At 34.2% G+C, this 14,785-nt stretch overlaps 1 protein-coding gene across 5 annotated transcripts in view; it reads right to left on the reverse strand.

Moving 5' to 3' along the window:
- The window catches only part of PIK3C3 (phosphatidylinositol 3-kinase catalytic subunit type 3), a 159,471-nt gene that overhangs the window by 87,509 nt on the left and 57,177 nt on the right, over window positions 1–14,785 (reverse strand). For all 5 annotated transcript variants that reach the window (XR_006890113.1, XM_046671611.1, XM_046671614.1 and 2 more), the window contains 5 exons: window positions 11,954–12,040; window positions 9,459–9,554; window positions 6,815–6,886; window positions 3,977–4,081; window positions 3,218–3,310 (listed from right to left, as the gene is read on the reverse strand). Coding sequence is in view for 4 of the 5 variants with exons in the window: in XM_046671611.1 (XP_046527567.1) it covers window positions 3,218–3,310; window positions 3,977–4,081; window positions 6,815–6,886; window positions 9,459–9,554; window positions 11,954–12,040 (453 nt within the window). In the remaining variant the exon portion in view is untranslated. The remainder of the gene's footprint in view (window positions 1–3,217; window positions 3,311–3,976; window positions 4,082–6,814; window positions 6,887–9,458; window positions 9,555–11,953; window positions 12,041–14,785) is intronic.

Below are 14,785 nucleotides of genomic sequence, written 5' to 3' on the forward strand. Positions count from 1 at the left end.
AAGGATAAAATGCAAGGCGCATCATAAACTGATTCCACTTTTTCTACTTCATAACTACTCATACAGACTTTTCTGTCTCTGAACCAGACATTCTGTGTTACTCATGCTATTCCTCCCCATGAAAAATGAGCATCAAATAAAAAACACCATAAAAGCTTACTCAAACTTTGACCAATCTTTGCTCTGTGAAAGCTCCTTCATATCACAGCACAGTGATCTTGTTCTACCCCACACTTCTATCACTCATAGTAATTACCTAAATGTTTACTGAGAGCAATCCTCAGTCAACCACTCTCCTATACATCTCCATTTTAATTGTGCATGAATATCCTTCCGGAAAACAGTTTAATTTATATGAAGACAGAGAAATGACATCTCAAAGTCCAGAGTCTTGAATAATGCTAGGCCAATAGTTGATAACAAATGCTTGCTGGACTGAATTCATTTCTGCTATGGGTCACCACCAACTTCTTGTCATGAGGTACAAACATGATTATTGTCCTGCTGTCACTGTCTCAGTAGCTACTTCAGAAGCATTCTCTTAGGAACATTCAGTGCATCACTATTTCCTTCACCAAATATGACTCTTCCTAACCATAACGGAAGGCATTCAGTTAAAATAACAGTTATTTTTAGTTAACATTTTTATAAGAAGAAAGGCTATTTACCATGGTAAAAGCTGGTTTTGACAAGTTACAATAATAAGATTTTGGGTTCCATAAAAATGAGTCACTTCCTACAGGCTATGGAACACAAATTTAAAAATACTTCATAAATTTAACTGGTTTGGTTCGACACAGTTATTACTGCGAACTTTTTAGGTGCAACATCAAATCCAAACTAGAGGGTTTTCATCTGAAACACTCAAGACAGGTCATTTTGGAAAATAACAGGTGGAAAGATGAAATTTAATTAAAAAATAAATAAGAAGTATAACTGTGTAAGAACTGATTTCCACCAATTCATTTTCTGCGCACTGCTTTCTCTCTAGGAAATCTTTTCAGCCTCAGGGCCCAAATGCCAAATAACCTAAATCACAGTTCCTGAGAAACTGACACTGAAAAAATTCTTTGTGTAAATAATTAAGGGACAGGAGTACAGGAGTATTTGTTTTCTACAAAACCCATTTTAAATTATTACAAAGATACAAATATGGCTGTGTGAATAATTCCTCTGGTCACTTCAAGGCCAATATATATTTGGTTTACTGAAAACTGCTTCTTGAACATTAAAAAATATCGTTCACTCTACTCTAGTGATAATCAGAATACTATAATATGTCCTGAGAATTGAAGTTTCATCACCCACCTTTCGAAAACTTGAAATCAACTAGTTAAATGAAACTTGTCACACACTTTATATCACTTGAGCATTTTATTTCTTTTGCACATATCTAGAAGTAATTGAATTTCAGTGGGAAGTGACTACTTGTTTAAACAAACAATTTTTCTTGCAAGCCTTTCTATCTAGGCAGTTCTGCTCTGTAAATCTATTCCATGCTTCCTGAACCTATACATTGTAACAGGTTTAATTCAGTATCTTGTCATGTATTTTGGACAACACTGTGCAGCATTCAAGATGCAATTTCTGTGACCAAGGTTATTCTTCATTTAACAGAGTATCATGTACTCACCTGATCTTTTTACAAAACACAAAATCACAAACCTGTGTTTCTATGGATGAATATTTCCTTTTTTGCAGTGATGAAGAGAATAACACTCAAAGCAACAGAAAAAACTTAAAATTCTTCTCTTATTCTTGTTATGGATATAAAGGAGAGTGAATATGATTCCACTACAAAGAATTTCCCAAGGCATCAATAAAAGACAAAGAGGAAAAGTTGAAGAGTTAAGATGAGCTGCAAGAGGATTTTTATCTTTACTTGAGAAACTAAACGAAATACAATTGTTTCAGAAAAAACAAGTTAAAGTACCTAAAAGACCATCTCAAGTAAAATATATGCATTCATTCTCACAAAATTATATAACAGCTTTCTGGCAGATATTAATTTTCCTGATGCTTCTCTGTTTTGCACCCAATGCATTTCAGGATTCCTGCTGAAGCATGTGCATGATGCTATAAATGTTTTCTCTACAATACTCTCTTCTACGGCTTCACTGATTACCATCTCTTCTAACTCACAAATGTGAGCATATCAAGAGGAAGCACTTATAAGCTTTATGATTCTGCAAAGGTCCTTTAATCGCTACGACTCAAGTTTTCTCATCTGTAGAACAATAACAATAATACTTACATTGTGGGGTTGCTGTGGGATTTAAAAGATCCATGGCACACAGAGGCTGTTTAATAGATGCTGGTTATTTTTACTATACCTTAAGAGTTAGTCCTTAAAGCTATGTTCGAAGAATTTGTAGATTATTTTAAGAACTAGAAGAGACATAAAGTTCACTATCATTTAATAGACTCTTACTAAATATGAGGAAACTAAAACTTGGACAGCTGAAGTAATTTGCCTGCAGTAAAAAGCTTTCTTAGTGGCAATAACAAGACTCAAAACCAAGTCTCCAGACACAAGTCTAGTGCTGACTAATTCCTCACAATTCTCTCTCCAGAAACTCTATCTGTTCCATGTTTCATTACGGAAAGCAAATGCCTAGTTCTGACCCAGCCTCTATCTTGCATGCCAAGCTGGATGCCACTCCAACTCAATTTGCACATTTCAAATCACATTTCTCATACTTTCTGGCCACATCTCCTCCAGAATCCTACATTTCTTTTAATAATGTAAGTATTTGGCTAGTCACCTAGCTTCAAAGAGGTAAGAAAAATGAAGATAGAAATGAATCAAGATTTACTCTGCACCTACTTTGTGCCAGGTACATGGCCAGGTTATTCACCTGTATTACCCTACCTGTGAAAGAGGGTTGTCATCATTAGAATAATGAGGAAACCAAGCTTCCCAAGCAATCTGCCTCATCTATCTGGTAAGAATAAGTTTTAGTGCCAGAAACTGAACCCAAGTCTCTCTGACTTAACCCCATTCCAAGACTGTCTATGCATCAACAAACTGGTACATGTGTCTTTGTGTGTATACCTTTATAATTTTTTTAAAAAAAGAGTGTGAGATATACTGTTCTATAACTTTTTTTTAATTCTATGATAACTCTCTATTTCCATGACAGTTTTACCTCATCTTGTTCATTAGCAACAAAATCTGTAGATAAATTTGATATATGAAAATATTCAAGAAACTCACTTTTTCTTGATTAGTAAGATAGTATCTAAACTTCCAAACAAGATCTTGTTCTTCATATGTAAGTTGCTTGGTTGGTGGATAACTCACAATAATCTACAAGGAAGGAAAAAAAGAACTACTTTTGTCAAATGTATTCTTCCTATACATTTCCATTTCAGTTATTTAAATATTTCTATAATAGAACTATTATAAAAGCAAGGAGAATGTACATGCAGCTGAGTAAGACTTAAATTTGCTGTACTTATCAGTCCAAAGGGATTAATTATCACAGTGTAAGGGGGAGAAAAAGATGAGATGAAAAAGTCACACTCCAGATAAATGTATATAACTATAGAGCTAATCTAATTGAACCAAAAACAAAACAAACCAAAATAACAAAAGCTCCCTCCCCCCACAAAAGAGGAAAAAACCCAAACAATAAATCTTTCTCTTGTAAAGTCAACACACACATCAAAGCATGTGTGCACACCAAGGCCTTTTGAAGGCAGTGTACTTAGGGCCAGCTTCTAAGAACACTATATCATGAAAGTATATGCTACTATTTGTAGCTGTGTCTCCAGGGCTAATATACTTGCTGAAAGCCCCAAAATGATAATAAAACTACAAAAGTGTGAAACTGTTAAAATTACATAGGGTTCACTAACCTGGAAAAAACGTGCATCTGAATCACTTTTTAGTGAAGCGGCATCACATCACATCAGTTGAAACCAAAATACCCATTTAATTATTTTTATATTAGTATTTTATGAATTCTCTTACATTGAGTTGATCTCTTGTAGCAGCATTAGGTTTGAGATCATGGTCAGAAGGTCCACTTCTTAAACTCCGGGCAAGCTTGTGGTGTTTACTCTCAACTAAATTCTCCTACAAATTATTTAAAAGTATTAATCAACAAGGAAAACTTCACCAAAACAAAGTTTCAATAGCCAGTTAGAAATAGGAAAGTAAATAGTTACTTAAGATCATTTTAGAATAAAGTTATGCGTCACTTAATGACAGGGGTATGTTCTGAGAAATACGTCATTAAACGATTTTGTCATTGTGCGAACATCATAGAGTGTACTTACACAAACCTAGATGCGATAGCTTACCATACACTTAGGCTCTGTGGTACTAATCTTATGGGATCACCATCAAATACGTGGTCCACCATTGACTGAAACATCGCTACGTGGCACACGATTGTACTTAACATTTTATTGTTGTAACTTTAATCTCCTATATATCGCTTACAAATATATCACCATTTTGAGATAGGGAAACTAAGCATGCCTTGTGCTTCACTAGCGCCATAATACACACAACCATTCCAGCTTCTTAAAATCTCTAGCCTTCATTCCCCACATACTCACATCCTCTATCCACTTAAATATCACCATCACTCTAAAATCTCCCCTGATAACCCAAACTAAAGTTTTCCCTCTGCCTCTGCACTACTAGCTACCTTGTGATATCACCGCACTATCGTCTTAGCAGTTCAACTGCCAGTAGTAAGTGAGGCAGGGACAATGACCATAAGGCTTGAATACACATATTTGTTGTTCACGAGTTTGCCTATGGCCAAAACCCTTAGTTTTGAACATGTTGCTTAAGAGACTTTTTATTTTATTTATTTTTGCATGTGTGAATTGTCTGTTCATGTTTTTTCCCTAATTTTCAATTAGCTTTTTGATCCTTTGTTCCTCAGTTTTTAAGAGTCTTTATATATTAGATATCAAACCCTTTGTCCGTGATGTGTGTCACAAATAGTTTCTTCTAGTTTGTCAACTGTCTTTTGACTGACTTTGTTATGGTGGTTTCACCATGCAATTTTTTTAACATAGACAAATTTATCAATCATTTCTTTTACTGCCTCTGGATTTTGAGTCATCCTTAGAAAGTCTTTCCCTACACTGAGAGTAAAGTGTTAGTAAGGTTTCATATTTTAACGTTTAAATCCCTGATCCATTTGGAGTTTTCCCTTATGTATGGTGTGAGGTACGGATCTGATTTATCTTTTTCAAATGGCTAATCAGTTCCCTGGCACTAAGTTCCAATGATAAAATGTCACCTTTATCATATACTAATTTCCATATGTGCTTGGATCTATTTCCGGGCTTTTTATTCTGTTTTATCAGTCAATTTGTATAGCTATGTGTGTAGTACCACACTTGTAATTATAGAAGTCTTACAGTCTGTTTTATTGTGTGATACAGTGGTACACCAGCTCAGTGGTACTCAAAGTTTCTTTGTTAAAATATATTCCTCTATTTAGTAAATAATCACAGCTACAAACTGAACAGAATTCATGAACATAGAGGGTGAGGAGGGTAGTTTCATTTTTTTAATCTTTTGTTTTATGCTTGCTTGCATTTAAAAGTAAAAATTTTTAACAGAGTTCCTAGTTCTATTTTGTTTTTTTTAATTACAGCATCCATAATGCTAAAACTATAATTGGCAATAGGCATTTTTTTGGAGAGAATCCACTAAATATACAGACATCTCATTTACTTGACATTTTGGTGGGAGTTACACAAAAGTGACATCTAAGGTCCCAGTATGAGAAAATTTGTTTACTCTAAGCCATTTTGAAGGTAACCATAAAGAATGTCCATTCACGTGTTGCAAGTATCCAGAATGTAAAATATAATTTGATTTTATAATGAAAATCCAGTGTCAACTGTAGATATACTAACTTGATTTCATTATGCTATGCATAGGGACTGTGAAGGTACTTAGGGTGTTTGTTTCTAAAAGATTCCCAAGTAACCTTTTTCCTAACTTTTTTATACTCTTTTTCTCCCATCTCTTTGATGTTGGGCCATCAGCCATTACTTCCTGCTTTAATGACCTGTATTTACCTAGGTCATCATGTTTTCATCTTCCAATGTGCTACTTTTAATCTACTTTGGTCTAATTAGGAAGGTAACTAATCTAATTAGAAATCTATAAAATGAGAATAAAATGGTTCAGAGTGACATAAATGAGTTATACGTGTGAACATCACGCCATGTATTGTGCTCCTAAAAGGATTTTTCGCCTGGAACTTTCTAAATCTAAAGTCGTCTAATTAAACCTCTGTTGCAAAGTAAGAATTCTTCCTCTTCCATATCCCCTAGATAGCTATCATCTCAAAAATTCAATAGGTAGGTATCTCAAAATCATCCAAGTCACCATGATCCAAATTGAATAGCTGTAGTAGCAACAACGATCTTCCATATTTTTCAACAAAATCAGTCTCCCTAAGATTTTCATCTGCTGGTCCTAGTGTGACTTCCTGGTATAAACAAATTCCCCTTCTGTATGATGACTATCTTTCAGATACCTGTTCCCCCAAGTCCTCACTTCAAGACTACACTCCCTAGCTCTTTCAATAATTCAAATAAAATGGTTCCCCACACTATACTATCCTGACCTTATTTTTAGGTGTTGATATTTCTTGTAAAAATTCCCTCTGAATCTGATCCCAGACAGCTGAAGTGGATTTATGAGGTAGGTATAGACATACTTTTTAGGTAGTTACAGACACACTTTTTAAAAAGAAAGTATATGACATGGATGTAAGTAATAATCACTCTGGAGAAAAGCACTTTCATAAGAAATTTGACAATAACTCACCATAGACATCTGAGGGTCAGGAACTTTCACTATCTCAAAGCTCGTTAAAATTGGAGATGACTCATCACCATCCTGGATTACAGTGTTGTAAGTTAAAAAAATAAATATATAAAATTTAATCAATAGTAAGAAACAATACACGATGATGTACACCTCAATGTATTTTAAGCCTATTAGGTGAACATCATTCCTCCCTTTAAAAACATTACCTTCTTTTAACTATATTTTAAAATACATATCCACTCTTTATCTTTTGTTGCTGATGAAAAATTCTGAGAAAAATAAAATCTAACAATAAAATTTTATACTACCGCTTTTAGAGATATGAGGTCTAAAATTAACAGATTGCTTTTGTTGGATTTTTTTTAACTTTGTTTATATTGACAAAGGATCAAAACCAACATGTCCTAATTTTCAAACTTACAACAAGAAATCAGAGTATAACTGAAATATGTCACAATGGATGTGTGGCATCATTTGCAAAAACTACTAAGTGGATGTTGGTTACTCTTCAAATTATCACAATTGAGTTCCATTCAAAGAAGCAGAATTTTAAGTGTGGGTTAATGTTACCCAAATTTATACACAACTAGAAACTCAGCTGCATTGCTTCTCAGAGAAACACCTACTCAACACAATGTAAACATGAATACCAAATATCAATCCATCAATTCTTAAGAAATAAAGCTGTCTTATTTTGTTGGTATTATCATTTTAAAAGAACGCTTTTATTTTTATCCAATTTAGGCAAGAAAGATAATTCAGCATTATAAATGTCACAGCATACACACTGGAAAAGGCAAACTAATTAACGTCGAAATGCAATGCCTCACAATTGTACACCTAGCATCAAGTTTTTCTGTCAATTTCCAAATGCTAGAATATTTTCAATTTTAGATACGTGCAACAAAATCAGAAGAGACGGAAAAAGGGGAAGTATTGTGACTTTACTTGGGCTCGGTAATTGAGTCTTACAGAAAACCACAAATCCCCACAGCCGTTGTTTAACAGGCTGGTTCTCAGTCACAACACCAGAAAACACATTTATCAGCCCAACTGTGACAAGTAATCTTCACTAAGGCTATCTGTCACAAAAGACAGGTGACAAGAAAGTCTATTTTCATTAGATTCAATACACTAGCCCAGCAATCTTTACACTAAGTGGAAATATGACAGGGTAGGTAGACAGGCATTAATTTATGGGCAATTTTCAAGAAGCAGTAGAAAGGGGTCAAGAACCTTTTCAAAAATACTTGAAATTCTTCTAATTTCTATTCTGTTATTATTTCATCTATTATCAAAGCTGTCAAACGTTTGAAAGTACCATCTCCATTAGCAAGTTTTTGCAATATAAACTCCATATGGGCAGGAAATATTGCTTTTAATGAAACTGCATATACTATAAAACGTAAAATGTGATTTTACTGAAATGTGTTGGTGACAAAACAATTTCATTCATTTGAATCTCCCTTCCTTTTTAACATAGTTTTTCTAATGAATTAATAAATAATGTTGAATAGTCTATCTTCCTCTTCTTTTTTTCCTAGGGAGTATCATTTATAAAATAAAAAGCTGAAACAAGTTAACTTTTCCTAACCTTTTACTAAAGGGAAGGTAGGGTACAAGCTAAAGGGAAAAAATATGAATATTACTTGAAAAATACTAGAAAAATGATTATAAATTGACTAAACAAATCCTAAACATCCATTTTGAAAACATGTTTCAAACAGTAATTTATAGCTATAAAAATATATGTATTTCAAAAAATCACTCATGACAGCTTTAATAAATAACAATGAAGTGTAAACGTAATTTAAAAGTGCTGCTTCTAATGAACAAATATACCGCATATAAGCTTAGCTATATGCTAGAAGAAATATTACGCTATTACGCCATGTATCAAAGTCTGTCCTCATTCACAGTGATTTAAGCACTTGTCTAAGTATTTTCTCAATAATAGAAGGTACTTGGTTTATGTGGTTTGGAAATACACATTTCTGTAGTACTTAAACGAAGACCCTTCAACAAACATTTAAGGCACAGATATTTTTCAAGTAGCTAAATATCAAACATACAACTACTTTATTTCATATAATGAGATCAGAGTAAATCCATAACTGCATACTTATCACTCAGCCTACTAATAACACGGTTTTCTTAATTCTGCATATATTATAAAAGTAAATGCATATTTATGAAGTCTTTCATAAGCATATTTATATTAGGTCATATATACATTCCAACACATTATACTCAAATAACAAACATACCCTTAACTTTCAATAGCCTACCACTTAAAAAATACGATTCCCTCTTTTTATTTTTCAAATGAATACTAACTGTTAAAAGCTATTGCTTTAATGTCCTACTTGCCAATCTGAAGAACAATTAATCAAAAAGTTTTTAATCTCTTGCATATTTATTGAATTCTGGAACCCAAAACTGCATTACATGAATGATCGGTTTTTGTAATCTTGTTGTAGCTATACGATTTGATTTGTGTATACATAAACAGCTGCTGCTGACAGCTGTCTGCCACTATCCCGCAACCAAATAATTCATCGCAGCAGGAACAACAGTAATTTTTTTTAATGTTTCCTCTCCCCTCTACTTTAGAGACTATAAACAGTTCCAAGGCAAATACCTTTTCATAATAAACAATGCCATATTCCTTATCATCACACTTGACACATCGAAACTCAACCATCAAGTACATGAAATTAGAACTTCGTTTTTCACTCTAAAAAAAGAAAAAGATTTTTATGAAAAATGATCATCTTCAACATTCTCTTAAAGGATCATTGTATACTGTTATTCCCCATTTAGTAATACATAAACCTATCAAGTATAACTTAAAATGTAACAAATTTTTATTTCATTATTATAAATGCACTATTTTATACAGTACTGCTATTTTATTATACACAGCACTACTATTTTATCCAGTAGTGTCTACTGCTCACTTATAACTCCTTCTCCAAACTTAATGAAATGTTTGGTTTATACGGTAGTTTACATTTTATGATATAAAATCATGAAAGTATTTTGTATATATTTGCATAAGAACTATTTTATTCCAAAAATAAAGATGTTTTGTACTTCTTTTTTTTTTTTTTAAGATTTTATTTTTTCCTTTTTCTCCCCAAAGCCCCCCAGTACATAGTTGTATATGCTTCGTTGTGGGTCCTTCTAGTTGTGGCATGTGGGACGCTGCCTCAGCGTGGTCCAATGAGCAGTGCCATGTCCGTGCCCAGGATTTGAACCAACGAAACACTGGGCCGCCTGCAGTGGAGCACGTGAACTTAACCACTCGGCCATGGGGCCAGCCCCAATGTTTTGTACTTCTAACAATTTTAAGCAAAGAACAGTTCTCCCTTAAATGATATAACTAACTACAGAAATTAATCTAAGTATCACAAAAAAACAAAAAGTAAAAGTATGTAACAAAGGAAAGAGTTCATTTGAGCTTGATAGATATAATTTTTACAAGTTTTTCACAATTTATAAATGGCTGGAAAATGACTAACAGTCATTTGTAACTTTTTATCAATATACTACAAGTATACTGGGGAATAGTTACTTTTTCCCCAACATACGAAAACATTGATTGTGTGTATAAATGCGTTCCCTTAAAAAAAAGCAAATACTATGTTAATAATAAAAATGAAGTCTAAAAGGGTGATTAGTCTTGACCCAAAACAGTTTTTAAAATGGCTATTAAATCAATATGTATAAAGCCATAAAGGTCTAAAGAGGTCACAAATTGTTCAGCTTTATGAAAGCATCTCATAGTCTATTATGGTAATGCTAATGGTCTCTTACCTTTTCAAGAGTCGGGATAGGGAGGATAAGAAAGGCTGAGCCAAGGAAGCCCTAACATTACGTTTTCTATATAAGTTAAGCATTTTGGTTAAACTATTTTTGGTATGTACCATAAAAATTTAAAAAATTAAACTTTTCTTCTGGTTTCAGTATATGAAAGTGTATTACGAGTAAATTTAGAAAAGATGTCCCGTATTCATACTGAATTTAAATGTTATGAAACACCACTCATTTTTTGTAAAAAATGAACAATGCTAGAATTTAACTTTTATAATTCATTATAAAATTAAAAATTTCTCTCTCTTTCCATCTGCTGAAAACTGCTCAGAGAATACAAATTAAGAGAATTGTGCCTTGTGGTCATCATTATAAGCTAGACATATCAAAAAAGTAATACTCCTCGCTCCTAATGTTATGAATATAATTTTTATTTCTGCTCTCTCGACAGAGAATGTTAGGCTAAACAGCTAGTGTTTTCATACAAATATACAAAAAAAGAAATAAATTTTTTGTTCTAATTTCTGGAAAGAGGTACATTGAAGCCATCTTTTTTCTTTTTTTTTTTTTCTTAGATTTTATTTTTTTTCCTTTTTCTCCCCAAAGCCCCCCGGTACATAGTTGTATATTCTTCGTTGTGGATCCTTTTAGTTGTGGCATGTGGGACGCTGCCTCAGCGTGGTTTGATGAGCAGTGCCATGTCTACGGCCAGCATTCGAACCAACGAAACACTGGGCCGCCTGCAGCGGAGCGCACGAACTTAACCACTCGGCCACGGGGCCAGCCCCTGAAGCCATCTTTTAATTAAACATATTCAAACCAATACACAAGATCAAGAAAAAAATACATTACTTGACCCATGTAACATTATTAAGGGTGCAGAGTCCTACAAGTAGTACATAAGACACACAGTATCTTAACTGGGGAGAGGAACTGTTAACGATGATATAACGTAACTTGAAGAGGTAGCATTGTGTTGACAGATTTATCCAAGACTGACTTGAATTTGATCATAGGCAGCCATACGAAGAGAGGGAGAACGCACAAGTGAGGCATCAAGCTTAATACAGGCTTCACTTATATGATACTTAATACACTTATAATATCCACTACCTACTTCATGGTTTGCTATAACATTAAAACATAAGAAAGGCAGATATCTCAAGTTTTCGACTTATTAGCATAGAAATCACAACTACAGGCTATCCTTAACATTTCAACATTTGTGAGATACCTGGCAATAAACAATTCTTCTAAAAAATTCTTGATTTAGAAATCTGGAGAAAATATTTTGAAACAAAAAGGAAGGATACAACCCACCTCATTTATCATTTCTATTTCTCTAAATGTCAATCTGTCCAGCCAATCTACTTTCACCATGTGTCCTTGTCGATGAGCTTTGGTGAGCTGCAGAACAAACATAATGGAGAAAGTTTTAACATAGATCTCTCAGAAAGGAGGACAAACAAATGGTAATGATCATCAACATGATATTGGAAGCACCAGCTAATACAAGAAGACAAGAAAAAGGAAATAAAAGGTATACAGACAGTGAAGAAAGAAAGAAAGAAAGCTGTGTTTATTTGCAGATGACATCATCTATGTAGAAAATATGAAAGAATGGACCAAAAACCTCCTGAAACTAATAAGCAATTATAGCAAAGCTGCAGTATACAAATGGTGCAGCCACTCTGGAAGAGTTTGGCAGTTTCTTACAAAACAACATACTCTTACCACACAATCCAGAAATTGTTCTCCTTGATATTTACCCAAAGGAGGCGAAATATTATGTCTACACAAAAGCCTGTACATGGATGTTTATAGCAGCTTTGTTCATAATTGCTAAAACTTGGAAGCAACTAAGATAGCCTTTAGTAGGTGAATGGATAAATGTACGTTCAGACAATGGAATATTATTCAGCGCTAGAAAGAAAGGAGCTATCAATCCAGGAAAAGATTTGGAGGAAACTTATGTGCATATTTCTAAATTGAAAGAAGCCAATCTGAAAGGCCACATACTGTACGATTCCAACTATATGATATTCTGGAAAAGGTAAAACCATGGAGACAATAAAAAGATAATTGGTTGTCCAGGGTGAGCGGGCAAGAAGGGAAGAAAAGGTGGAACACAGAGGACTTTTAGGGCAGTGCAACTACTCTGTATGCTACTATAATGATGGATAAATGTCATTTTACATTTGTCTGAGTCCACAGACTGTACAACACCAAGAGTGAACTCTGAGGTAAACTATGGACTCTGGTTGATTATGATGTGCCAATGTAGGTTCATCAATTGTAACAATGTACCACTGCAGTGGGGGATGCTGATAAGGGAAGAGCCTTGCATGTGTTGAGGCAGGAAATATATGGGAAATCCCCATACCTTTCTCTTAATATTCCTATGAACCTAAAACTGCACTACAAAAATGAAATCTTTAGGGGACAGCCTAGTGGCCTAGTGGTTAAGTTCAGCGCACTCCACTTCAGCAGCCCAGGTTCACAAGTTCAGATCCCAGACACGGATCTACACAATTTGTCAGCCATGCTATGGTGGCATCTCACATATAAAATAGAGGAAGATGGCATGGATGTTAGCTCAGGTCTAATATTCCTCAGCAAAAAAACACATAAATAAATAAAATTTTTTTTTAAATCTACAAAAAAGAGAAAAAAAACTAGTAATGTCACTTTCATATTTGATACATTCCTGTACATAACAGAAACCATTCACAACTATCAGGATAAGAAATGGACTTGGCTAGAGAATAATCATTATGCTTTTTTAGAGAAAAACAATTAAAAAAATTTTTTTTAAAAAGTCCACAATCTGCCATCTAAACACGCTAAAAGAGGATGAATTCTTTCCTGAAACTATCTCCATGTCCTGCACTTCTTGTATTTTGATTATGACAAAGAGAGAGAATTATAGTAAGAATAGTTACTCGAATGGGACATAAACTACTTTTTTCTATTTTCTTCATACCTCTCAATCTAAAAAATATTATGAAAAATAAAGAGTTATATACACTAAGGTATTTCTCTGGAGTCTATAATTTAATACTCCAAGATTTAAGGGCATAGGTACGTTGGTGTGCTTTAATTTTAAGAAGCAGTGATAAAAGAATTAACAGTTATAAAAGAATTCCTAGAGTTGCAGTTGGTAGAGTCCTCTTCCATACCAATCTACTGTTGGCTTCACTAATTAAATAATACAATGACACTTCAAATCCAGAGAATTCAAGATAATTTCCAAGGTCCTCAAATTGGAACAAGATTTTGTCTTAGAAAGCGTAATTTTAAACATCAGCATTATCCATCTATCAAAACTCCCTCTTTCTTTCTGAACAAATTCATAGTATAAAGCAAAACTGAGGATCAAAGCCTCACATAGTAGCTTGTCTATATCAGTGTCTTCCTTTCCATTATACATGCTACAATGGCTTTTCTACAAGGATGCCAAACACTCCCACTAATTAATTATCTCTCTCACAGAACTAAAACTCTTCACCATCAATACTCTTTATCTTCGTCAACTAAGCAACTCTCATCACAGCTATGTGGTCATACGATTACAGAAATGAAAACAGTAACTTCATACAAAAAGCTTCAGGATCATTATAATATAAAAATAATATCAGGGGTGGCCCAGGGGCAGAGAAGTTAAGTTCGGTGTGCTCCACTTTGGCAGCTTGGGGTTCACGGGTTTGGATCCCAGGTGTGGACCTACACAGCGTGATTCACCAAGCCACGCTGTGGTGGCATCCCACATATAAAACAGAGGAAGACTGGCACAGATGTTAGCTCAGGCACAATCCTCCTCAAGCAAAAAGAGGAAGATTGGCAACAGATGTTAGCTCAGAGCCAATATTCCTCACCAAAAAAAAAAAAAAAGGGAAAGAGTACCAGCTTAGCCTTGCTCCAAATAACAAATTCTTTTTCACCTGAGGTAATCTCTAAGCAAAAACTGATAAGGCAACAACAAGTGCTTAGCATATAACTACTCACATAAAGCAGGGATAAACATTTTGTTGGTTCTGGTGGAATTTTAGACAAATATGCTGCAACATGGAAAGAGACCAAGAATTAGTCACAAGGGAACCAAAAGAACATCAGGCAATGTGACCTAAATGAAGGAGTGCTAGCCCGGGAGCC

The sequence above is a fragment of the Equus quagga genome, chromosome 9 (assembly GCF_021613505.1).
Source record: "Equus quagga isolate Etosha38 chromosome 9, UCLA_HA_Equagga_1.0, whole genome shotgun sequence".
NCBI classification, from domain to species: Eukaryota; Metazoa; Chordata; class Mammalia; order Perissodactyla; family Equidae; genus Equus; species Equus quagga.